Source organism: Haliotis rubra, unplaced genomic scaffold (assembly GCF_003918875.1).
Source record: "Haliotis rubra isolate DU_JTF1 unplaced genomic scaffold, ASM391887v1 Scf1161, whole genome shotgun sequence".
Lineage (NCBI taxonomy): Eukaryota > Metazoa > Mollusca > Gastropoda > Lepetellida > Haliotidae > Haliotis > Haliotis rubra.
In genome coordinates this window covers 173,013-199,472 of record NW_025765072.1, presented here as the reverse complement: position 1 = coordinate 199,472, position 26,460 = coordinate 173,013, and the positions used below count along the sequence as shown (strand labels likewise).

The 26,460-nt window shown below is 39.1% G+C and overlaps 1 protein-coding gene across 1 annotated transcript; it reads right to left on the bottom strand.

Annotated features, from left to right (window-relative positions):
* Positions 1–1,087: 1,087 nt before the first annotated feature.
* LOC124256456 (carnosine N-methyltransferase-like) lies at positions 1,088–18,096 on the bottom strand. The gene is made up of 8 exons (XM_046690450.1): positions 18,004–18,096; positions 15,072–15,270; positions 11,622–11,791; positions 9,937–10,077; positions 8,551–8,729; positions 6,827–6,940; positions 4,921–5,024; positions 1,088–2,209 (listed from the first exon to the last, which is right to left on the bottom strand). Exons 1-8 carry the CDS (start codon positions 18,087–18,089, stop codon positions 2,108–2,110), a joined length of 1,095 nt encoding a protein of 364 aa, XP_046546406.1. The 5' UTR covers positions 18,090–18,096; the 3' UTR covers positions 1,088–2,107.
* Positions 18,097–26,460: the final 8,364 nt, after the last annotated feature.

Here is a 26,460-nt window from a genome sequence, read left to right as displayed (position 1 = left end):
GACGTAATTCAAGGTCTGCTGCTAACTCATGTTAAGGATGCTTTGTTAATGATAACTGCAAAAATATGTCACCACTCACCATTGTAAAATATATTTATTTATTTCAGACATTTTCCCTTTAAGTTACGTCTCTTATATTTATTGATAATCGATTGATACTTAGCTAACGGTTATAGATCTTAATGGTCTATATCGACAGCCACCCCTAGTAATAATGACGACGTAACTTCTTCTCCAACTCATTACAATGAAAACGCACGAGTCGATATCTTAAGATATATTCTAATGTTAAAAAACATGCATCTGTCATATTAACCCCTCTTTGAAGTGCGTGGTTATTTGGAAGAGGTTTCCGCAATGCTGATTCTGTACTTTTCAAACACCACCACAACATAACAGCTTACAGCTTATTTGTTTTTTGAAACCAGTATTTCATCTTTAACTCTTCTATATATTTGAGTGAGCGAGTGAGTATGGTTTTACGCTGCTTTTAGCAATATTCCAGCAATATCATGGAGGGGACACCAGAAGTGGGCTGCACACATTGTACCCATGTGGTTAAATCGAGCCCGTGACGAGCAGACCCTTTACCGATTAGGCTATCCCACCGCTCCATTTGACACAGGACTGGACAAGCCAGTGATGGATATTATGAGCAATGACACATGCTGGAAGAGAAACATGACACACAGTTAACCATATTCCCAAGCCTCTAAGCTAGATCTGAGTCTGTGACTTCAGCCACCATGGATAAGTCTTGGTACAGTTTTGTTGTTTGGTCTGCAGAGGCCCAGATAAGCTGCGTATCCGGGTAAAATATGCATAGAAAATTTCCAGTTACGCATTGAAAAATAATTGTTGCGTACCAAGTAGGCATTTAAAATGTTAGGTACGCAAAATGTTTAAAACAAATGCGTACGGAATATATTTATAAAAATCGCTTGCGTATTGAAACAGACATGGATTGCTATCAAGTTGTACTAAGCAGAAATACATTTTGATATATATCGAAGCTGCACCTGCACAGGTAAATTATTACTTGTGCAAGCAACTTTTATTGTCAGGTTGCACCCAGCACAGGAAATCATTACTAGTGCAAGCAACTTTTATTGTCAGGTTGAGCTCATTGAAGGTAAATTTTCCCACGACCAGTGCATGACTGGTGTGAAACAATTCTCCACTTTTAAATAAGTCTTGACCTACCAGTGAGTGAATGAGTTTAGTTTCACAACGCTTTTACCAATATTCCAGCAATATTACAGCAGGGGCCACTGCCCCCCTTCACCTACCTTGTGTAATCAGAGGACAAAACAAACCAAGTCTGTTTTCCTGGTCGTTAATCACTTACGTGGACCACACCCATTAATTAGTAGGATAGACCACACACTTTACACAATCATGTGACATTTCATGGAAGGTCAGAGGTCACTGTGTAATACATCACGTGTAATGGTGGACAGTTGATTTGGACAAGCAGAAAAGAAATAAAATTCACGAATGAACATATCAGTTAAAATGCAACAATCTATCAAAACATCCTTTTCAAACATCAAGTAATGTGTTCTTTCTGGAGATGAAGTTGGTTACGATTATCCATCTCACTCTGCTGATAAAGAATCATAACGTGTATAACATGGCATATGCAATATTTTGATTGTGCAACCTGAAAAACTCACTTAGTTGTAATTGTGCAGGCAGTAAAAAACTAAATCGTACCCAGTACTAATTTCATGCAAGTTTTTGGTACACACTGTAATCCATTACGTCTAGGTTGTTTGGGTCTTTCATCTACCCAGATTCCCCCAATACAGCATATGGATTCCTTGGTAGAGCTTTGTAAAGTAACTTTTAATTCTTAAGTTGTTCAGGGAGCATTACTGAGCAGTACTTTTGGACTGGAACTGGCACTACATAAATCTTTGGATGATGATGATGATGATGATGATGACGATGATCAGGAACTATGTCCACATTCCAGTGCAGCTCACATCCTGTCTCCATTAACACACTCATTCTACAGATGTCTGTGTAGCAGGAAGACCCATCTACAACATGGCGGAGTCTTCAAGGGGAGGTAACTCCTACAGGCTTGAAAGTACGCCTTCTCTCATGAGGGTTTAGTGGCCACGAAGAAGACACTCTGATATTCATACTGTAACATGGACAGGCGGTTCTGGGTGTACGTCGACTTCACATCAACTTCTTCTTTCTGGAAAATATAATTTCAGAATCCAGGACATCAATGGAGTGTGATGATGTGGTAAAGCTGAAATATGACATGTAATCCAATACAGAATTTCCATTTTATAAGTTCATATTCTCTCCTTCTTTACAAGGCGATTGGATGGCCTCATGGTTAAAGCGTTCACTTGTCACACCGAAGACGCCTGGGTTCAATTCCCCAACATGGGTACAATGTGTGAAGCCCATTTCTGGTGTCCCCTGCCATGATATTGCTGGAATATTATTAAAAGTGGCATAAAACTATACTCACTCGCTCACTCACATTTTTTAAGTTGAGTCAGAATACTGAATCATTGGTATTCAAATGTAAGATAGCAATGATGGGATATTATATAATATATAGAGAGAAACATATGAGGTTAGGGGCACGGTATACATTCTGCTGCTGCATATAGTCAACCAGGAAATACTAGCAAATCGGCATAAACTGGTTGTAGAACAGAACTGTTTCAAACACAACTTTTAACATACTGAATCAGGTGTATTGGGATAGAGGATTTAGAAATCATATCATATGGTGAGCCTTGTATCAAGTTTACATAACTTCACATCAAGGCTATCCAACATATACGCTGATTTATCATCCAAAACTGTGTTCCACTGGAGATATTGCTTGTGTAAGATCAAACAATATCTCCTAGGAGATATCAATTTGACAGTAGATTTTGTACAATGCCCTGACAATGCTATGATGTCACAATGCCATGACATCGCCACACTGCAAGTCTAATGCGAGTTCTGTGTTCAGAGATGTACATTTTTCATTGAAAACTAATGAAGAATGATTTTCGATGATAAATAGAATCTCACCCTCGTGTATTCTGATATCAAATATATCAACACTTGTTGATAAAAGTAAAAATATCGTCGGCAAGCCACGGATGTTTGTAAATTTATCAACTCGTGGTGATATATTTGATATCAAAAGACACTCAGGTGAGATTCTCTATACATTCTGACCAAATGTTATAACTCTGGCTTCAACTGATTGGCTCGTTCACACTGAATATTATTTTACTTGACTGATTGATAGGTTGACCACATCACATGACATCAAAAAACTGTGAACAGTAATTAAGGTCTGAAGGTTGAAGGTTGAAGGTTCATCTGACATATGAAGTACTTATTTCATGACATTTTTCAAATTATTTATAACAGTGAAAGTCGGTATTCATGAAAACCCATGGTAACTTTTTAAATCATTCAAGGACCAAGGGAGTGACTTAGTGACTACACCGTTTTAGCAATATTCCAGGAATATCACGGCGGCACCAGAAATGGGCTTCACACATGTACCCATGTGAGGAATCAAACTCGGATCTTTGCCGTGACGAGCAAACACATAACCACTGGGCTGCCCCACCACCCCTGCAACCAAGAGAACCCTTGAAGATACTGTGTTCAGTGCTTCATTTGAGAACTGACTGAAAGTTCATCAGTGTACGAACCTCAATGAGTGGAGGCCATCTGAAGGCTGGTGCTTGTCATTTACAGTGGTTGTCCCTCTCTCTATACTTAAATGAACTCACAAAGTGACTGTCAAATCCTAAATCTATATTTAGCCAAAACAAAATTCCCTGATCACAGCCAGTAAGATCTATCGCACTTTAATTTTCACAGCATTTAATTACTGAATGATTTCGGAAAGCAAGAGAATCAAACACATTAACAGTCAACAGGTTTCTCAGCTCAGGTTCCGTTCCAGCTGTCTAAACCCGTGAGGATCCAGGTTAAAATTGGTTAGCCACTGATCGGGTGGTCAGCCTCACTGACTTGGTTGACATATGTCAGCATATCCCAATTGCGTAGAACGATGCTAATGAATGTTGATCACTGCAGTGCTGAGTGAGGCGTCAAAAACCAAACCAACCACAGCATTTTATAAAGGAATGATATCGCATATGACATGACCAATCGATCCCGTTACCCGCCTTTTACGACAAGCATGGGTTGCCGAAGACCAATTCTAACCGGAATCATCACAGGAGACAAAATGTGGTGTAAGGATATAGGATGCTTTCAAATAGATGATATATACTAAATACAGGGTCTAAATGATCAGAACAACACTAGTATTTATCAATGCTAGGGATTTTCCAGTGGTTCCCCTGGGACTAAGGAAGTAAACATAGTCACTACAAGAATGACAGTGAAGATGTATTAATATTAGGGTTGCAATCATTCACCCAGATTCGAGTCGAGTCGATTTTCGATATTGGACCCTCGATTTGATCATTTTCGATTCGATTCGATTCTTCATACAAGTAAAAACATCAGATTTCATTTAACTCTCAGTGTCGGCCTTTTTAGCGTGAAATCCATCGTCAACTTGGCAATGTCTACTAACAACAATTCTGATTGGATAATTAGCCTGGCATCAACCAATCACCTTTCCCTTTATTTCAGAGCTCGAAACTGCCCAAGTTGAAGTCAACATTACATTCTGGCTGTGTGGAAATAATTCAAGTAAGTATTCAATTGTCAAACATTGAATCAAAATAGTCATAATGGTTATCGAAAATCGAAACTAAGGTGTCAGATTCTGTTTTCGATGAATCGAACCGAATCGTTGCACCCTAATTGATCTCAAAGTGTGAAGCTATGAACAGTCAGTTCCGGGGTCATGTGACACTTGTCAAATGGAAACAGGAAAATGAGAAAAACACTGGGTCTTACCTCTAAAACAAAGCCTATCTTTGTAATAACATTCTTCAGCTCTTCATAACTGAGTTCTATGGAGCTCTCGTTGGCCATGTCTGTGTAGTGATACAACAAGGGACCTGCAACACAGATTGTTTATTCTATTTCTTTACAGACTGTCGCCATAGAGCTGCAATATTGTTGCATGTATGTGAAACAACAAGCCAATGGTGCACCGCGACTCTGAGCTCTGAAAACCAAGGACAACTCAGAATAGGACCACGAGACACAGTAGGGCCATTTTATTTCATAATATCACATTTCAATAGATTGATGTTCATGCTGTTGTGACCTCCGTGTGTGTTGTGGAAAGAGAGCCGTCCGCCGAGAGCCGGAAGGTCGCTGGTTCGATCCCGATCGCGCCATACCAAAAGACCTTAAAATATGGTACTTGTTGGTCCCTGCCTGGCGCCCGGCATTAATGGGTACAACAAGGACTGGTCGCCTCGGGGTCAGTATAATGTGTCTGAGTGGGGTATTCATGCTTCACTGCGGCATGGTATCTCAGTGAGCTAGCACTATAAAACCAGCTTAAGTCTGGGCTAGTACAAGCAGCCGCACATACACATACACCCGCATGCACGTCGTCATATGAGCGAAATATTCTCAAGCATGACGTTAAACCCAATATCACCTCCCCTCACCTCATGCTGTTGATCACTGGATTGTCTGGTCCAGACTCGATTATTTACAGACTGCCGTCATATAGCTGGAATATTGCGGAGTGTGGCGTAAAACTAAACTCACTCACTCACTCTAACCCGGATGTTTCCATGACTTAGTCTGGACAGTACAAGGGACACACTAGACTAAAGCTTAGTCTCTGAATATATAAAACTTTGATAGTAACAAACATTAGATTGAAAAGGAAACCCAGGGGAGACCAGAGATTCTGAACCTGAGGAAATCTAAACGTACTTTATTTAAGAAACAAACAATACTTACTTCAGAATAGGTACATTTGTACAACAAAAGCAAAGTTCAAACCCATAAGCATAGACTTCCAGTGTAGGCACTGGAGCAGAAACTTCTCTCAGGATATATGGCCAGTAGTGGTGGTCTGATTAATTGAAATAATCCATTGGTCGCAATGACAAAACGACCAATCAATCGATCATGTTTTCTCATAATCGAACACAAACAATTTTGAAACACATGTTTGAATAATGATGTTTTTCACAAGGTTGGTTTTGTCTGTTACATTTCATTAGCACTACAAGCTCTTCCAATTCATGATTGAATTTATCTTAAAGACTCCATGAAGTTCATGTTCTTAACATACTAGTCATCCTTTAAATGCATTTTGTGCAATTTGCAAAAAAACGAAAGAACTACGTTTTTTCTTTATTTTTGTGCATTAACAAACATAACCAGAAAAAAATTAATAATGACGCTAACCAATTATTTTCGATGATTGATCGGCTGTAATGAACCATTCATCAATTATGAGATTTAAACTAATCCCCAACACTAATGGCCAGCAGAGGTAAGTGAGCACAGGGTTTTTCATCTATTGTTAACAGACGTTTCAGAATGTTTGAAATACTGTCCCTTTAACATTAGGCAATCACAGCAATAACATCACTTTGTGGAGCACGGTGCTGCTGTACAAAGCAATCATCATGCTCAGGTAATCAGAAATACTTTCAGTACATATTAGTTGTAACATTATAGTTGTTTCACACAACAACCAGTCATGAAGTGAAGGATTAGAACTAGTCTTCAGCTATTCATGATGTCATGGATTGTCTGTGCAAGACTTGATTATTTACAGACTGCCCTTGAGCTGGAACATTGCTGTGTGTGACATGAAACAAGCAAATTGTACGCCGCACTCTTGGCGGGCTCTGAAAACCAAGGGACACAACTCTGTCAACCTTACCCAGATTAATCCAGCAGCCCCCAGGTTTGATGATCTTGTACATGGTTTCTATGTAGGCAATGATGTTGTGTGCTGTGTCGATGAAGAAAACAGTGGCCACGCAGTCCCAGGATTCTGTGGAAATACACCTGGCAGGTGAGAGAATCTGTATCATCATGATCTGAAACTCCAGTAACTGTATTACACCTTGACTTCTCCTTCCACCTTGATGGCAGACGTACAGATAAGCAACGCATCTGTGTAAATTATACAAATATTTATGCGAAAACTCAATTCCATTGAGTCTCTTCCGTACAAGTATGCTTGAATTTTGGTAAATACTCAATAAATTTGATCTTACATGCATACACAGTAAAATGTCAAATCTTAGCTTGCGTACCTGTGGATCCATAAAATAAAATACCTGAGGTAGATTGAGAGGTATTTCAGCACATGATCTTGGCAACTTGCCAGCTTTCATATTGTTTCTCATAATACAGATCAAATAAACAACAAACCAGTAAAACAACATTTAAACTTTTTTTTTTTTACAACTAATGGAAAATGGCAAAATACCCAGTTGAGTTTGATTGATGTGGGTACAGTTTATTTGGTTACTCAATCTAGACTATGATCGATAGCCTGCCCTATCAATTATGTGATCTCAATCAAAGGTACAGATAAGCTGCGTATCTGCATAAATTGCTCAATTATTTATGTGAAAACTCAATTCCTATTAAGTCTATTGCATAAAAGTACGCTTAAATTTGGGTAAATACTCGATAAAAGTGATCTTAAATGCATACACACGAAAATGTCAAATCTTAGCTTGCGTACCGGTGGATAGATAACATAACTGAGGTATACTGAGAGGTTCTATTTCAGGACATGAACTTGACAACTTGCAATCTTTCTTATCGTTTCTCATACTACAGATCAAATATAAATAAGAAACACTAACATTTAAACTTTTTGATATTTTAAAAATTATTGGAAAACGGCAAAATACCCAATTGAGTTTGAGTGAGATGAGAACAATTTATTTGGTTACTCAAAGTAAAATTAGGATACCCAATTAAGATGAACACAAGCGAGTACATAACTCAATGACCCAAAAAGTTATCTGTACCTCAGGATGGCTATTAACATCGTTGAATGTTTGTAAAAGCGAAACTACTGGCAAACAAGGATAAGTTGAGCACCGGCCTGACAATTGACCCATATTAGCATGTAGAGTGCCGTCCACTGGCGCTTACCATTGTTAGCGAAGGGGCCCAAAGTTGTTAGTGATCAAGTGTTGTGTGACTTGCTACACCCACGTCAGAGTCTTTTGAGCAAGGCGTGTGCAGCTACGCACGGAATCAATTTCATCGTCAAGCAATGCACGTGCACTAGCCTACATCTGCACTACCTTTCACAAACCAAATGGTTCGCCATTGCCGCACCGCCTACTTCTCATAAACGCGTTCTGCTCTGCGCTGGTCCAGGTTATCCTTGTTTGCCAGTAAGTTTGAAGATTTTTATGTGCACAGGCATGATATATTACAACCAATGTTTTTGCTTTCATGCGACAACCATGACAAACGTAAATCGACCCGCGATATATGTAAATGTCTGGATATTATTCTTCGATTTTGGTGAGAATACCTTCCCAGAATATAACTGTATTTGCAGGTCATATATGAACGCAACAAAGTTTTTGCCCGCCAAAAAAATCTGAGAAGTTGACAACCTGTCTGTCTCACCTGGCTCGGTGTACACCTCGAGAAAGTCGCCCGCCGCCATGGAGAAACTGACAGTGGGAGCAATGCTGGTGGTCTCGATGTCGGGGAATGTGATTGGTCGAGTCTGATCGGCCTTCAACTTGTTGTTGCTCCACTGGTGAACCCAGGGGTACATGGTGAAGGAATTCACGTGTTTACATCTGGATGCACCAATACACACTGATCAAAGCACATGCTAAACAAGCAATTCAGTTACAAGGCAATAGTGTTCAGCTGGCAAGTTTGTTTGTTGTTTCCTTGTTTAACACCAGTCAGCAATATTCCAGCTGTATTATGGCGGTTGGTAAATAATCGAGTCTGGATCAGACAATCTCATGATTGATATCACGAGCATCAATCAGCCTACATGGGATTCCATGATGTGTCAGCAAAATGTAACAAACCTGACCACCCCATCATTTAAAACAACAAGCCGGTTAGTCGCCTCTTACAACAAGCATAGGGTGCTGAATATCTTTGTTTAAACACCATAGCCATCAGAAACAGTAGCTAACTTCTTGCTGTTCAGGGCCAACATCAGTCCAATATTTCTGAGTATCTGTCTTTTAACCAGACCTACTACATACGGATGCTACCATGTTTGTTAAGACTTCAACATACAGTTTTCCCTGAAATTATTGAGAAAATCTTTTTTTCTCTAATACTGATAACAGAATTTTAAAATAGGTGTTAGGTGTTGAGTGAGGTACTCAATATGGGAGGCAACTCTTGTTGGCTTAAGAATGAACCTTCATACATCAAGCGTTATCTCCCCTGATGTAGCAGAATCTGCTACTGAAAGAGAATCATATCTAAACATATTCATTTAAGTAAAACTTCTATAGTTTAATACATGTATTAGATATTTGCCGAAACGACTTTCTCAATAATTTCAGGGAAAACTAAACATTTAGGCATCCCAAGGCCTCAGCAGTGAAAATTACTCGAGTCTATTCTGTTTTTCTATAGGCTGCAATATTATGAGTGAGTGAGTGAGTGAGTTTAGTTTTACGCCACACTCAGCAATATTCCAGTTATATGGTGGCAGTCTGTAAATAATCGAGTCTTGAACAGACAGTCCAGTGATCAACAGCATGAGCATCGATCTGCGCAATTGGGAACTGATGGCATGTGTCAACCAAGTCAGCGAGCCTGACCACCCGATCCGTTAGTTGCCTCTTCGACAAAGCATAGTCACCTTTTGTGGCAAGCGTGGGTTGCTGAAGACCTATTCTACCCCGGACCTTTACGGGTCGGCTGCAATATTATGCCAGGTAAAACAAGGTCTGTATCTTCAACACTGACGAACATAAAAGACATCCACAACGCAAAAAGGCATGCACAAATGAGAACTAGAAAGTAACATACTTGTTAAGAACAAAGTTAGATGCGAATAACATGAAGAGGCTCCATTCATTGCCTTGGCAACTGTAACCAAGATTAGCAATCTCGAAGGCCAGGCGACCCAACCCTGCTCCCGGCACCAGGACGTAGACAGACGAGGGATCCCTGCCAGACACATCAAAGTCTAATTGTTAGTAAAAACATAAACAACATCAACAATAAATGTAACAGTAACACAACCTTTGTTAAATTTGTGCATATTTTAGTACTTTGGGGGGGTTGAGTTCCACCTGGGATCTTAACCCAGATACTCAGAGTAACTCCAAGTCAGCCATCTAACCCACTCAGCCATCAAGCCTTCGAGAATAATGGTGGCCAACAACAGGTAGTCTAGATCATGCATTTGTGTGCTGCTCTGACAAATACAAATTCACACAGCATGAATTTGTTATTCTGTCATGCAATCTCAGTAAGATTTTACAATATAATAGTCCATTTATATTGCCAATTTATCCATCCACACTGCATGCTCAAAGAGCTGACTATTACCCCTGATCAACGAGTACAGACCACTCCTTGTGGAGAATACAACCAGTCGCCTGTCAGGCGCTCAAGGTTCAAATTCAGACTTATATCGTATCATACCATGTACCCAACTTACTGCTGGGTGGACAAAGGCAATTTTGAGCAAACCCACTTGCTTAAGGTGAGATCACATGTGTAACATGTGCTTCATTGTGGGGCAGGACTGAAGTACTAGAAATTGTCAGGAGTCAAGCTGCCAAACACGGTCACCCATCCAACTACTCTCCGCGCCCAACGTAGCTTAACAACTGATTGTGACCTGAACTCTACGCACAGGGCCACTCGCCGCTAATATCAGTAATTTTATTTTGAATATCAGACATTCATGAAAGATATCTTAAATTATTTTCTGATATCTTAAATACATTATTGACAACTTTAAACATAATACAGATATCACTAATATCTTAATGAATGTGAAAAAACAGCTTGCTATAACAAACAACAGACTAACATTAACAGCAGCACGTCACTGAACAATATAATTGGACGAGGGCAGATGGGGAGTAAGAACTCGCTAACTTCTAGAATCCAATCAAACAACCTTTAAAGGTTGTCATTTTAATCATAATTGTTAATATTTACTAGGGCTGTAACGATGCATAGAACTATCGATAGATTGCAATTGTTGAGTCTCCGATAGCAATTAATCGATGGTAGAAACGAAAAACTATCGATGCATCGATAGTATGTGTGACTATCGTTAGTTAGTAACTTTATATTTTTATTAAATATTTATGTTGTTTTGTATTTTTTTATTGTTTTGGTGCAGGCTTGCAGCTTCATTGAGTTTTTAACTGTTCACTTGATCTGGTTTCAAGTTTCTTCCCAGTTATTAAAAGAGACTGAAAATACTTGTTTTCAGTTCATATAAAACTACACATTCATTTGGGAAATGACTTCAAATGAGATAATTCAAGGAGAAAGAAAACTATTGCAATAGTATTGCAATAGTTGGTCGCAAAAGACTATCGCTATTGCAATAGGATATTGCAATAGACTATCGCTATCGCAATAGTTGTTTCCCCCTCAATCAGCGTTCGAAATAACTGCCGGCCTCCAGGCCCAACTGGCAAATTAAAGTATTGTAAACACTGCCCTCAATTGTCACCCCTAATATTTACCACTCTGAAGCAGGGAATCTGCGAGTTATTTCCTCTGTGACTGGTTTGTAGCATGCATCTCTCTCCACCTGCCCGTCCTCGCTCCAATCCCGCACAAACTGCTTCAGGGTTGATGTAACCTTGTCCATGTCAAACGTTGTGGGAGGAACCTGCTTGATGGTCTCTCCATCCTGACAGACAGACAGACACACATGCTAACAGAGCGTGTGGCATAATAATTAGAGGATATTATATGAGTGCCCATGTCATACTATGTTTACGACACAAGTGCCTAAATGTTGGTATTTCTCGAGCGAGAGCGAGGGATATACCGATGTTTTGGCACGAGTGTTGTAAACAGTATGATATGGGCACGAATATAATATTCTGTTTATTACCAAAGTTGTCAAATTAAGGAAAAAAAACCCCAAATCTACTTTAAACATAGGCTGGCTACCCGCCGTCGCCGCATGTAGAACTCAACGTCACAGAAGAAACGTGACGTCATAGCCTTGTTCAGGACGTCACGTCACTATGACAAAGTGATATTTTGCCCTAGGGCATCGTATTAAAATATGAACCCCGATATTTTCGCCCTCATAGGTAATAAAGTAGTTATCTTATACACAATATTGTGTGTTTGTCATTGATTGTTAAAAATATGACATAGGTCCTCCCTTACCTCGGTCTGTCTGACCTGCTCATTTCTCAACCATGATATATAAGTTACATAAGCATATAAGAACTAGGGCTGCAACAAATCCACTTTGAGGCGAATATGATATATATCACAAATATTGGGTCATGAATACAGTAACAAGTCAACAGTTGATGTATTAAGAGGTTATTACATGACAGTTTTCCTTTCGCAATTCATATCGGCCCTCAACTGCCATATCAGCTCAAGGGGCCTGCCGTCATATCAGCTCAAGGGGCCTGCTGTCATATCATACCCTTTTTATCATATCAGGGTTTTACATGACGAGTGATTCATGCGTATTTGACGCAACAATTTTGTAAAAGATTCTTAACATATTATAATACGAGTCAAGCTTGACGTTAGTCTTATGGGTGACACTCACTATTCAGTTCAACAAAACCAACTTGATAAACAAACAATGATAGATTTCGGTGTTAGTTTGACTTTTTTCAGAGCTGTCAGATTGTTCCAGCAAAATCAGAGGAGACAGTGATCCTGGTTGTTTGAATTGAACAATGCTGTAGTTGCATTTGGTGGTGTGAGATAAACAGTTACATACTGCGAATGATTAACACAAATATCATGCCAATGAAGTCATCTGTTTGGACTCGCCTTTGCAAGTGATAACTTGTCACAAAGTTCACAAATGTTGTCAGTAAATAATGTTACGTTTTTCATGCTGTAGGTCTTCAATAGATATTTTTTTCAGTTCATGTTAATAACTGTACGTTACAGTGAATAAATCACATTATTTGTTCAGGATACTGGAGTTTGTTATGATTGAATTTAACAGTGGAAATATAACTATTTATCAACTAATCATATAAATGACAATACAACACAAAACAATATAATCTTTGCAAAACTCTTTCTTTAGGATTTACACAAAGTAATATGAAATTTTCATGACTCTCAAATATTGAAAATGACTCCCCCCAAATAATATTGTGAGTCACCATGACTCCCATTTTTCAACATCTGTGTAAAACCCTGCATATACCACATCTGTAAATATTGAATAAGTCAAATTTCATTAAACTCCATGATTCTGAAGGCAAGAGCAAGGAAAACATTGTCGCCAATAATAGAACTCATACTTCCATCATTTCTTGATGAGCAGATAATGCAAGGGACATAACTCTAAAATTAACTAGACTCCAGGGTTTTATGGGGCTTAAGAATTGGACGCAGAAATTTAGTGAAGAAGCCCCAAACTAAAATCCTGTCAGTCCTTGTGGACGCAATATCATTTTTTTCTGGGAAAGAACTTTCTGAGTTTGAAATGACATCCCATATTAATATGTAAACAGTTTATTTACAATCGTTATTCTAATGACATTGAAAGTAACACATATCATAACGTAATCATTATCAAATGGGAAGCATGCATTATCATTGATTTCATGCAAATTGGTTACCTAGTTATTTGAGAGTTATGTCCCTTGATGTGGTACAATGTATATGATAAAAAGGTTGTAAGACAGTTTCCTTTTTGCCAGTCATATCAGCACTCGACTACCACATCAGCCCTCGGGCTGATATGAATGGCGAAAGGAAAGCTGACATGCAATAGCCTCTTAATATAGTCTGTGAAACAATACCAAAATGATACTTTTCTACATGTTTTGACCTTGTTGACAGTGTTATATTTACCACAATACCCAGTGATGACTTTACTGTCAAATTAAATATACAGGAATGCTGCCTACTATACGGACTGGCTCGTCTTTGTCAGTTTTGCCTATCTGGTTTAGTTGAATAACACACAAATTCAAACAAATCAAGAATATTCACTTCTAGCAAAAGTGAATAACAAATTTAATTCCTGAAGGAATACTGTTTGATTCACAGAATGTGTGACAGTGCCCAAATAAGAGCGCTCCATAACCTGCAGTGACCTGGGTGTGTAAGTGCAAAGGTTCAAATTGTTTCGGGGTTGATTTTCTTTTGGTAAGTTACAAATACCGAAGACGTTTCACGAACCCTTTTCAAAACATTCACGATAAACAGAAAGTAGATGAAATTTTCTTAAAATGATTATAAACAATTCAATCATGAAATCTCACACTAATCACAAATCAGTATACCGTATCTATTATGTTAACTATAAATATACTGAACAACATTAGAAACGCACCACCCATATGATACGAAATATCCCCATCAGACTGAAATGTACCCATGATATCTGAGCATCGTCGGTGCATTTTAGTGTGGAGCGTTTCTAATGTTGGTCAGTATAGGTAATTCCTTCATTTATTTCATCACAATATTCACTATAAATCAGTAACTAATGAAATATTCTTGCAATATGAAGTAATTTATGGATATTTTCACACTACATATGACTATGATATATAATTCATGAAATGTTCTCAAAGTAATCATTTGGGGTGGAAATAACTTTAAAATTGTTAGTGTACTCCGGTACAGTGGCACATGTAAAATCACTTGCCCGGATAATTTTTCCACTTTACCGGCCGTTTTCTTGTTGATTTTTAAATAAAAAACATAATTAACATTGGAATATCAACTGGACACCGGTACAGTGTGATATACAAATTTGCTTGCCTGGCAGAAAATAACACTGGACTCGGGCGTCGGGCAATGGGTTATTTCCACCCCTGAATCATGGTAAACAAGAAGTTCATGATATTTTCTCAAGATATTCATGATAAAATTCTTAACATTTACTTAATAATCATAACAAGCACATAAATAATGAAATCACAATATTCATGATATATGGGAAGTCAATACAATACTCTCACATTCTCCAAGCCATGACTCTTGTTCTCAAACATATATTCAGTGTCCTGCAGGATGAGTTTAATGATTTCATAGTTGTGGTCAATGCTGGTCCGAATCAGGTCCAAGTTGGCCCGGAAGTCGGGAATCAGAGCCTTGTGGTGGTCAGGTAGTTCCTTGTAGTACCGGTCAGCGCTCTCCACTCGCATCAGAGCGTGGGACCTGAAATACCACAGGCATATATCTATAATCCCTTCAGGTGTGCCTATAACTTGTCTTGTTCGTGTTTCTTGTTTAACGCCACTCAGCAGTATTCCAGCTATATCGCTGCAACCCGTGAAGATCCGGGTTAGAATTGATCTTCAGTAATCCATGTTTGTCGTAGGAGGGGACTAAAGGATCAGATGGTCATTCTCGCTGACTTGGTCATTGATGCTCATACTGTCCATCACTGGATTGTCTGATCCAGACTCAAATGTTTGCAGACTGCCGCAATATAGTGAGTGAGTTTAATTTCATGCTGCACTCTGCAATATTCCAACCATATGGTGGTAGTCTGTAAATAATCGTGTCTGGACCAGACAATCCATTAATAAACACCATGAGCATCGATCTACACAATTGGGATACAATGACATGTGTCAACAAAGTCAGCAAGCAACACTGCTGAAGACCAAGTCTAACCCAGATCTTCATGCGTTACTTTTTTGGTATTTTATCGGGACTAAAGACCAACATCAATACTTGAAAAAATGCATGTTTTTGAGCGATCTATCAAAGGGTTCAAATCCTGATTGATACCACAGCACCAAGGACGCCATCATACACAATTCAGTCATGTTCCTTTCAACTTTGTTAGTTGGTGGTTTGGGCCCTGGAAACCACTTGATTCTGATCAGTCTATCAGAGGCTTTTACATCACAACATTAACCTCTGTCTGATGCGGCAAAGTTGTTATTCCCCCACATCACAGAAGTTACATGCTGAAATATATGGTACTGTTATAAGTGTTCTACAATCTTTTCAAAAACATTATTGTCGACATTAATATTAATGTATTCCATCCCACAAGCTACATAAACAAATGACTGTTTAAACAAATTAGCAATATACCAGCAATATCACGGCAGGGGACACCAGAAATGGGCTTCACACATTGTACCCATGTGGGGAATCAAACCCGGGCCTTCGGCATGACGAGCGGACACTTTAACCACTAGGCTACCTCATCAACCCAACCCAACCCCCCCACCCCCAAAAAAAAATAATAAACAAATGAAATCAGGACAATCACATACATTATTTAAAAAGAAAACTGGAAACATTATCTTACTTATTAATATTATCACTGATATGATCACAATAATTCATCATAATGAGTGCAGATAATTGCTTCTATAAATGGTGTTTGCTGTTGATTTGAAATACGCAGTTATTTACCAATAAGTTACACAAGTAGTGAAAAACCTTTTTTTTAATTTATAATTATGTTTTTATTCATTTTCTTCTCACTCACTCTCTCTCGCGCTGGTCAAGGTTGAATTTATCGAATATAAAAAACCATACAGATAGCCTAAAAAGACTTTCCTGCAGTTGAATATTAATGCCATCCATGACCAAGACATTCCAGTCATTATGTACATTTAAGTCAAACTGGTGAAACATAAAACTAAACATTCCATCTACTGTTTAGAGCAAAAAGAATATCAAATACAAGGCAAGGTTATGGGAATTCCATTAGCGGAAAGACTTCCACCCGTAGACCCCCCTTAAATTTCATTCTAGTCAAATCATATTGACCTGAATATATATATATTCCTCATCTGATGAGGATGAGTTTTAACACGTTTCTTTAATTGTATCTAAACATACTGAAAGACATATCCAACTTCTGAAAATGCCACTCGAAGAAGTTTTTTCCTAATCGGTAAAATTTAGGGGGATACGGGCGTAAGTCTTACCCCATTAGCTCCATGTGGAGGATCATACCCATACTGTAATCACAATACACTCTTGGTGTTATAAATAGGGTGATGGGACTCCACCCAGTAAAAGTACTAGAATCTGTGCTTTACTTGAAAAGTGTAATCCCAAAAATAACTTGTTACATTTGACCACTTTCTACATGGCATTGTTTATTTAAAGCTAGGAAGGTTAGCTTATAACAATTTCTCAGGTGAACTCTTTGTCAGTACCTTTGTAACAGGTTGGAATTTAGTTTGGTGAGCTTCAAAATGTCATAATGAATGGGCCTAAGGACATTTGCTTGGTCATTTTTTATTAACAAAACTTTCAAACAAGCCTAAATCTCAAAATGACATAGATCTTAAAGCTTTGATATCTCCATTTTCTTTTTTTCACTAAGTTATTGTTGATACTCTTATTTCTGCATTACATTTGGTGAAATATGCAAAGGTGAAATTTTGTTAGATAAAAAAAACTCAGCGAGAACGCGTGGAGGTTTGTGCAAAGGCCAGATGATACCACATATCGATATGAGAGGGAGGGGACTTTCTGTTTTCGTTGTTTTATTTTGGTTTGAGTTTTTATTTTTGCAAGACTGTCGATGATATCCACTCAGATAAGGCTGGGTGACTGACAATAATGCAGTTTACATGGCGCAGCTCACAGCTCTGATGATGGCTGAGGCCACTGGTTGTTGTAGCTCGATCTCGCTTCACGAATCTTGCGTACATCGTCGATCCTTTGGGTCCGTTGTGCTGAGATCAGAGTGGGTTACAATCAGTTCTATCCTTAGCTCCGTCTGTATAAATACTAAGCCTGAGGTCATCAGGGGAATCTAACACACAACCTTTCAAACTTGTTAAACCAGGCCACTGCATCATACGCAGTCTTATTGACACATAGTCGAACAGACCCGCCTGCAGCGTCGTCAGACTAGTCCTCTCCCTGTGAATACAGATCGCATCGAACAAGAATTTTCCTTCTTTCTACCTGTAAAACCGAAAAGCATTGACGATTCTGAGGAAATGTTCTGTCTCCAACTTATCATCGTCGTCTCCACTTTCCACCGCTGCCATTTTACAAAATGCGCCATCTACCATACAAGGGAGGCAATCGCCCCTTTCAAACTTGGCAGACCACGACATACTATTCAACTCTACCGTATAAACTTTATTCAAACTGTTATAAATATTTACTTTGATTTGTTTTTATATGTGCAAAGGATATGGACAATAGGAAGTTTTAACTACGCAATTCGATTATTATTAAATAAAAACGAAAAATAAAATAGAGAAAATATTTGTGTTTGTAGCTGGAGGTGAAGGCTTAGGACAGCCAATATCAATTTATGATTATGTAAATTATAGGTAGATATGGGCTATTTGTTTAAAAGACGTAGTCATATATTTGATAATGGAAAGAAAAGAATGTGATTTTGATTTTGACAGAAAGTAAAACTGTGTCACTGAATCACATTGCCAAATAGATTTAATTCTACCATGGATGACTTGAGTAAATTGTAACGCGAACTATTTGAAACTAAATTTACAGCTTTCATAAATCCGTTCTGTTGCCTCTAATTTGAAAAAAACCCACACAAATGCTTTATCTCCATAGTATAGAAATACTGAGGAGTGATTAGGTTCAAATACAATTTGTCCCCTTGTCACATGCAACCAAAAAATCAAACATAATTAAGACACAATAATCACTTATTCATGACAGATAATATACATTGCTGATTATGAAAAAGCAAATAAGCGAAATTATAAGCGTACAATCGCAAATCAAAAGTGCAATATTTGGTACTTGGGTTTACTTCCCTCGAAGCCAAGCACCCGGGATACCGAACCCAGTCAGAGCGGGTGGGTGTGCACTCAAGTGTAACGAGCATTTTAATTGGCTGGTTCATTTGCAGATGACCCCATCGGCTCATTGTGTGCGTGTAAACATGTATAGAGATGTTGGGTTTTGTAAATACATGCTCATTTTTTGTGTATAACATTTTGCAATCAACAGACATCATAACATGTCATGTGTACAAGTATCACACCTGCCTGTCTGTGTAATTACATAACATGTGACAAAGACCGAACTCGGGTGCACGAGCCATAAATCAATGCGTTTTATTTATGGTGTATAGCCTGATAGGTGTTAAGTTCATTAAGTTCATATTATATTTGGGATTACACTTTCTCAGTAGAGTACAGATTCTAGTAGTTTTTCGGGGGTTGAGTCCCATCCGGGATTCGAACCCACACCCTGAGAGTCAGGCACCTGATCGCTAGCACACAAAGTCAGACGCCTAGGCCACTCAGCCACCGCGGCTTCCACAAAATCGCGGTACCTAAGGCATAGGCGGATCCAGTGTGTGTGTGTGTGTGTGTGTGTGTGTGTGTGTGTGCAGGTGCCCCTCCTTAAAGTTTATTAAATGACCATTGAAACTCGGGTGAAAATGAAGCGCACCCTCCCTTTTTCATAGTGTGCGCACACGCACGCATGCAATACACACGCACACGCACACACGCACACGCACACGCACGCACACACACGCGCGCGCGCGCGCGCACACACACACACACACACACACACACACACACACCACCCTTTCTCAAAAAGCTGTATCCGCCCCTGACCTAAGGTGATGCTGTTAACGCACGTTACCAGCATCCCAACATGGCGGCAGGTAAGATCGCTTGGCGATTATTCCCCTCGAATTAGCAGCCTTCCACGTGTATACAATCAACATTATTTAGCACACTGATAAACTGTGATGGTGGAAATACATTCAATGCACTGAATTTGCTTATTAATGTCTATGTGTTGAAGAATAAGCATTTTTAATATCGCGCGAGGATGTCGGTAACTCAAAGTCTGGATGTCAGTAACGTGCAATGAATGATGCCCGTAACACATACTGTCTTGCTTTAGTCGGTAAACAGAACTTGTCGAGAAATTGTCACAAAGGAGACACAAATATCAGTTCCTGTGTTTTACACAGATGTGTACTGCTGCTACATTAACAGTATGAGTGACTTTTTCTGTGTACCGGAGAGTTGTTGCTTGTCTTGAGGGGCGGTGGGGTAGCCTAGTGGTTAAAGCGTTGGCTCGTCACGCCGAAGACCCGGGTTCGATTCCCCACACGGGTACAATGTGTTAAGCCTATTTCTGGTGTTCCCCGCCGTGATGTTGCTGGAATATTGCTAAAAGCGGCGTGAAACTAAACTCAGTCAGTCAGTCAGTGTTCTGGTCTTGAATCACGAATCACAGAGTTGGTCTGACGTTTTGATTATGATCAGCGTTTCATTGAGTTTTATATGTTTATTAGTTTTCGAGTTAGATTGCAATTCATCGGTCCGATTTTGAGCCAAACGGACTATAGGTACCGTGAAAATAGAAGTCGGACAACTGGTAGTCTAGACTGCGGACTTTGTGTACCCCTCTGAAAAGTGTAAGTCCATCCCGAAAGGTATCAGAATCTGCAAAGTTGTGTTTTACGTTGCATGTGACCTTTAAATATGAGATGATTCACAGGGTGTCCATTGTTATTTGTGTTTAAGAAACCAAACCCAAACGGAAAATAAGTGAAATAATCTCTGCTAATTTTCGAAAAACAAACAGAAAATAAGTGAAATAAGCACTGCTAATTTTCGAAAAACAAACAGAAAATAAGTGAAATAAGCACTGCTAATTTTCGAAAAACAAACAGAAAATAAGTGAAATAAGCACTGCTAATTTTCGAAAAACAAACAGAAAATAAGTGAAATAAGCACTGCTAATGTTCGAAAAATAAAAAACCAACAGAAAATAAGAGAAACCAGTATGGCCTGTCTTGACATACCTCATTTCCATCGTGTTACGAAAAGATCTCACCCCGTGCGTCTTGGCTGTAATTTCCATGATGCAAATTTCACACCAAACCAAGGTTATGTGTGTCATCTCGTCACTCAATCCATTTTTATGCAATTAAAACAGTGTCTGTGGCATATATGAGATACTTGATTTTTTAAAGGACTATGTTTATAACGTTAAGGTTGGTCGGTGTTTGTGGCATACACAGTGATTACTTACAACGATTATATGGCTGTAGTATCCTGTTAGCCCGGAGAGCGGAAGGTCGCGGGTTCGATCCCCGATCACGTCATACCAAAAGACATTAAAATATGGTACTTGTTGGTCCCTGCCTGGCGCTCGGCATTAATGGGTACATCAAGGACTGGTCGGCTCAGAATCAGTATAATGTGTCTGAGTGGGGTATTCATGCTTCGCTGCGTCATGGTATCTCAGTGGGCTAGCACTATAAAACCAGCTTACGGCTTGGCTAGTACAAGCAGCTGCACATACACATACACATGCATGCAGGTCGTCATATAAGCGAAATATTCTCAAGCACGACGTTAAACCCAATTTCACCTCACCTCATTAGCATCAATCAATATATGACAACATGCCTCAACCAAGTCTGCAAGCTTGACTACCATGTGGTTTATCACCAAAGACAAGCATGAGTTGCTGAAGACAGATTCTAACTTAGAATCTAACCTGGTTCTGTCCACACTGCTGGAGAGACAATAGTCTGTCATGCAGACTCTCCAACAAATATATCCGTGCAAGTCTATAATATGATGCAAGTCTATAATATGAGGCAAGTCTAGGTTTCCACAGTTTCAGAAAATGAAGAAAGTCTGAGGGCTCCTTTTCATTGTATATTTTATTTTATTATGAACTGTTTTATTTGTAAAATAAGTTCATTTCTGAGACTAGCTGTTAGTCTCGAGAGACAACAAACAAGATGAGTGAAGTCCATGTCTTTATTCCCATGCAGATTGGCAGCTGGCTTACAGTCATAAAGCTGTAACAAGGAGTAAGTAGAAACAAGGGCTGGGCGGAAGGGAAGGTGAAAGAGGGCGGGCAAGAAGGGGTTGGGCACTAACTGAATATAACCTACCATCTTCACCATACACATGGCCTCACAGCAGAACACATGAAACAGTCTGACAACCAATCATCACTAGTGTCTGTCATTCACAAGAACATTTCGCTTAAAATAAATTGTTTAATGGCAGTGATTATCATATCAAAAGCCACAATATTATGCCTGGCTTGTCCATGTGTTATTAACTGGCCTCACAAACAATCACATCTTCTGACAACTTTGCCAAACTTCTGCTGGGTTGAGAAATTTCAAATTGTTACACAGGTAATAAAAAAATATGGCTGTTTTATCTGTGCGCTATTGACTGGCCTCACACAAACTCCAGCAATCTAAACAGACTAGGTTCCAACAAAAGTCTCCTGAAGTATTCTGTAGATATAACAGTGTGCGAAATTTACGTTATTCCTGTGGTCCCTGCCTAGTAAAAATTCATCAGGACCACTAAATGATAAGTTTGCAGTGGTTCTGGTGGCCAGGGAATTTTGTAGTGATAGTTAAGTAAATCTATGAATGTTATTTTGCACCAGTGAAATACAGACAAGACCACTGATTATTGTCTACTCACTGGTCCTGTGGTCTAGTGGGAAATTTTGAAAGGTTTCTTTCCCTGTATAAGAGACAATGCATCGGTTTATCAGTAAACAGTTTTAGATCACACAATGGACAATATAGCAATAATGAAATGATGTTGGTTTGTCAGCACTCCGAACTAGTACCAGTACCAGCAACCTCATTAACATCAGATCTCAGCGCTCTCTTTGATGTAGCGGTAACGAGAACTAAGATCCAACATTAATAAGACTTCACCCATAAAGTGGTCATTGCCAGTACTTGTGTAAATGACAAAAGGTGATAATGCTAATTACAATTATATTTTATTGTAACACTCAAGCCTAATCATTTTCAAAGTATGTAGGTCTAGAAACGTTCAAGATTGCTCTTTGAGACCATGTGGTGAGGGGATGGAAGTGGGCGTGGCAGTAAGGGGGCGTGGCAGTAAAGGGGCCGGGGCAGAGACACGTGATACACCTTGAGGTACATGTTGACATACCTTGTGTCAGTTCTTACACACATAAATCACAGCATAGCAGAACACTCTTCAACATTAACACACTTCTACCAAAACGCAGACTAAACAGCCAAAGTATACCTGACACATCAAACAGAAGGAACAGAATTCTTTTAATGCCTGCACAGTCCAATGTTCCAAAAATTATTCAAGGCTAAACAAACAAAAACCAACCATTACATATCTAAACTGCATAAGTCAGTGATGTAACCACTCACTTGCAGGTTTGCAGTTGATGCTGGTGATGTTAGATTTAAACAGCTTTCATAGTCAAGAATGAAAGTTACAGCATATATATAATACCCTAAACATCCAGTTTTGACTGGCAGATTACAAAGGTCAATGTACAAACAGATCTGACAGTCAGCCCTCTGTTGGATGTCTACTGACAATGCATCTGTGATATCTTACTGACGAGGACAAAGTCACAGAGCCAATAGTCATGGCAGCACCAGTCAGGCCCAAACAACAAAATACAAACAGCTCAAGTCTTATTTCACCATTCAAACCAAGTTACGACACTGCACAAAAAAGTCTTAGCATTAGTAAACTGTTCATATTAATGCTAAAAGTTTTAAGAAACGACATCATAAAACATTTCAATCGACTAAAAATGTGTAAGAACTGACACAAACACCTGTATTTTAACTGTTTCCATGCATTTCTTACTCTCCATTATCTCAACCTGATTACACAAATCTCCTCTCAGGCTGTCACAAAGCTATTGTTATGGTTATCAATAGTATTGCTCTCTGCTGTAGTGTAGGAGATATGAGTTATATTTCCCTATGCTGAGTGTAGGAGTCACAACTTCTCTGCTGTAGCACAGGAGTTGAGACGTTCGTAGCGTTCTATGCTATAGCACAAGAGATCTGTCATAATGTTACAACATTCATAGTGTTCTATGCTACAGCAAAAACGAACAGAATAACCAACAGTCATACGCTATAGCACAGGAGTTCTAACTGTCATGATGTTCTATGCTGCAACACAGGACAATGAACTGCCATAATTTTCTATGCTGTAGCACAGGAGTGACAACTGTCATAGTGTTCTATGCTGTAGCACAGGAGTGACAACTGTCATAGTGTTCTATGCTGCAACACAGCAGTGACAACTGTCATAGTGTTCTATGCTGCAACACAGGAGTGACAACTGTCATAGTGTTCTATGCTGCAACACAGGAGTGACAACTGTCATGATGTTCTATGCTGCAACACAGGAGTGACAACTGTCATGATGTTCTATGCTGCAACACAGGAGTGACAACCGTCATAGTGTTCTATGCTGCAACACAGGACAACGAACTGTCATAGTGTTTTATGCTGCAAAACAGGACAACGAACTGTCACAGTGTTCTATGCTGCAACACAGGACAACAAATTGTCATAGTTTTCTATGCTGCAAACAGCACAGGACAGTCATAGTTTCTATGCTGCAAAACAGGACAACAAATTGTCATAGTTTTCTATGCTGCAACACAGGAGTGACAACTGTCATAGTGTTCTATGCTGCAACACAGGAGTGACAACCGTCATGATGTTCTATGCTGCAACACAGGAGTGACAACCGTCATGATGTTCTATGCTACAGCACATGAGTGACAACCGTCATAGTGTTCTATGCTGCAACACAGGAGTGACAACCGTCATGATGTTCTATGCTACAGCACATGAGTGACAACCGTCATAGTGTTCTATGCTGCAACACAAGAGTGACAACCGTCATGATGTTCTATGCTACAGCACAGGAGTTATGTTAGTCAAATTACTCAATGCTGTAGTCACGACACTTGTACCCCTCTATACCATAGTAAAGAAGGTACAACAGTCATACTGCTCTATGCTGAAACATAGGGCTTACAGCAATACAGACCTTTCGTGGACACTGCACAGAGACATTTAAAATACAAGATATATAATAATATATACTCAAACTTGATCTGAATATATGAAGACAGGGTTACTGCAAGGAATAGGTACAAGATTATAATATATAATAATTATATAATAAATATGTACATCAGTCATATCCTCGGACACTGCAACACTGAGAAGTGGCCGAAGGGTCACAGGAGCAGGTTTTCTACTTGTAGAACAATCATGGTATAATGCACACAGACAATATAAATAAGCCCAGCTTAATGACAATGATTGTATGAAATGAAAATATACAAAGATGGGGATGCACTTGACACTAACACCTGATGCCAAAACAGTCACTGTAACTTAGTGCTTGGTCACTTCTAGAGGTTAGCTTTTGTGTTCAATCATCTCAGGTGTACTTTGTTCTTGTTAGAGAATTGTAAATAAATAGGTGTATATCAGTGGCTGCTCACACTAGCAGTGTTTGCAAAAGTCACATTGGTGAAAAGATGAAAAAAATATCAGCTGGAGTGAGAGAGTGAATCAGGTTTTATGCTGCTTTTAGCAATATTCCAGTGATGTCACTGTGAGGGGACACCAGAAATGGGGTTCACACATTGTACCCATGTGGGAATCGAACCCGGTCTTCGGTGTGACAAGTGAACACTTTAACCACTAGGCTACCCACCCCGTATCAGCTGGAGGGACAGCTCATAACGTCTTAACACATTAAATATACTTCACACGCAAACACCATTTCATATATGATGAGAGATATTTCTTCCAACAAAAAAACCTTTCTGATTTTAATGACATTGTTATTACTACACCAGGTAGTGTTTTTTACTTTACTGCGCTCTGGAATATTCCAGGAATGTGGCAGCATGTTGTAAATAACCGAGTGTGGACCAGACAATCCAGTGAGTGACATTGTCATGTGGCAACTGATATTTCAAGTTTTCTGCTAATGATTGCCAAATGAGATGCTCATAAATCCTGAAGTTTAGAAGTGTCCCGTGGAGCTTGTATATCTACAGTGACAGCACCCCCACTGCTCTATTCAGTTATCCATCAGTTATCGAGAGCTCATCCTCGATAATCTCCAGGGTATACGTTACGATCAATCTCCATACCCTGGATGCATCTACGGCTTGGCCCGATGATTTTATTATATTGAAAATAATAGAAGAGCGCTCGGCCAATCAGAAAGCGACACTTATGTGTGAGGTAAGATAAGATATTATGTAATTTTGTGAATGAGCGTGAAGCTGCTCTGAGTGAGTGGGTTTAACACCATATGAACAGTATTCCAGTTACATCATGCAGAGGTGCCTACCCTAATTTAGCCTAATAAGTCTTTGGACAAAAACTGATGCAAAAATTAGTATTTGGGAGTGAGTATTAACTTTTCCAAAGGGTCTTCATATTTAATAAAAAATACATAGATAATCTAAGAACTTGTTATTAACATTGTACTCACCTAAATCTGTTGTCAGTATCCACATATAGCTTGATACTGAATAAACTGTAGTTAAAATGTATTGTGTATGGTACGCATGCTATTTGATCATTTAATT

Coding starts and splice junctions, on each gene's coding strand:
- LOC124256456 (XM_046690450.1), bottom strand. CDS start 18,089: ATGGCAGCGGTGGAAAGTGGAGACGACGATGATAAGTTGGAGACAGAA. Junction 15,271..18,003: donor AATGCTTTTCGGTTTTACAG/GTAGAAAGAAGG, acceptor GTGGTATTTCAG/GTCCCACGCTCTGATGCGAG. Junction 11,792..15,071: donor AGAGTCATGGCTTGGAGAAT/GTGAGAGTATTG, acceptor TCTGTCTGTCAG/GATGGAGAGACCATCAAGCA.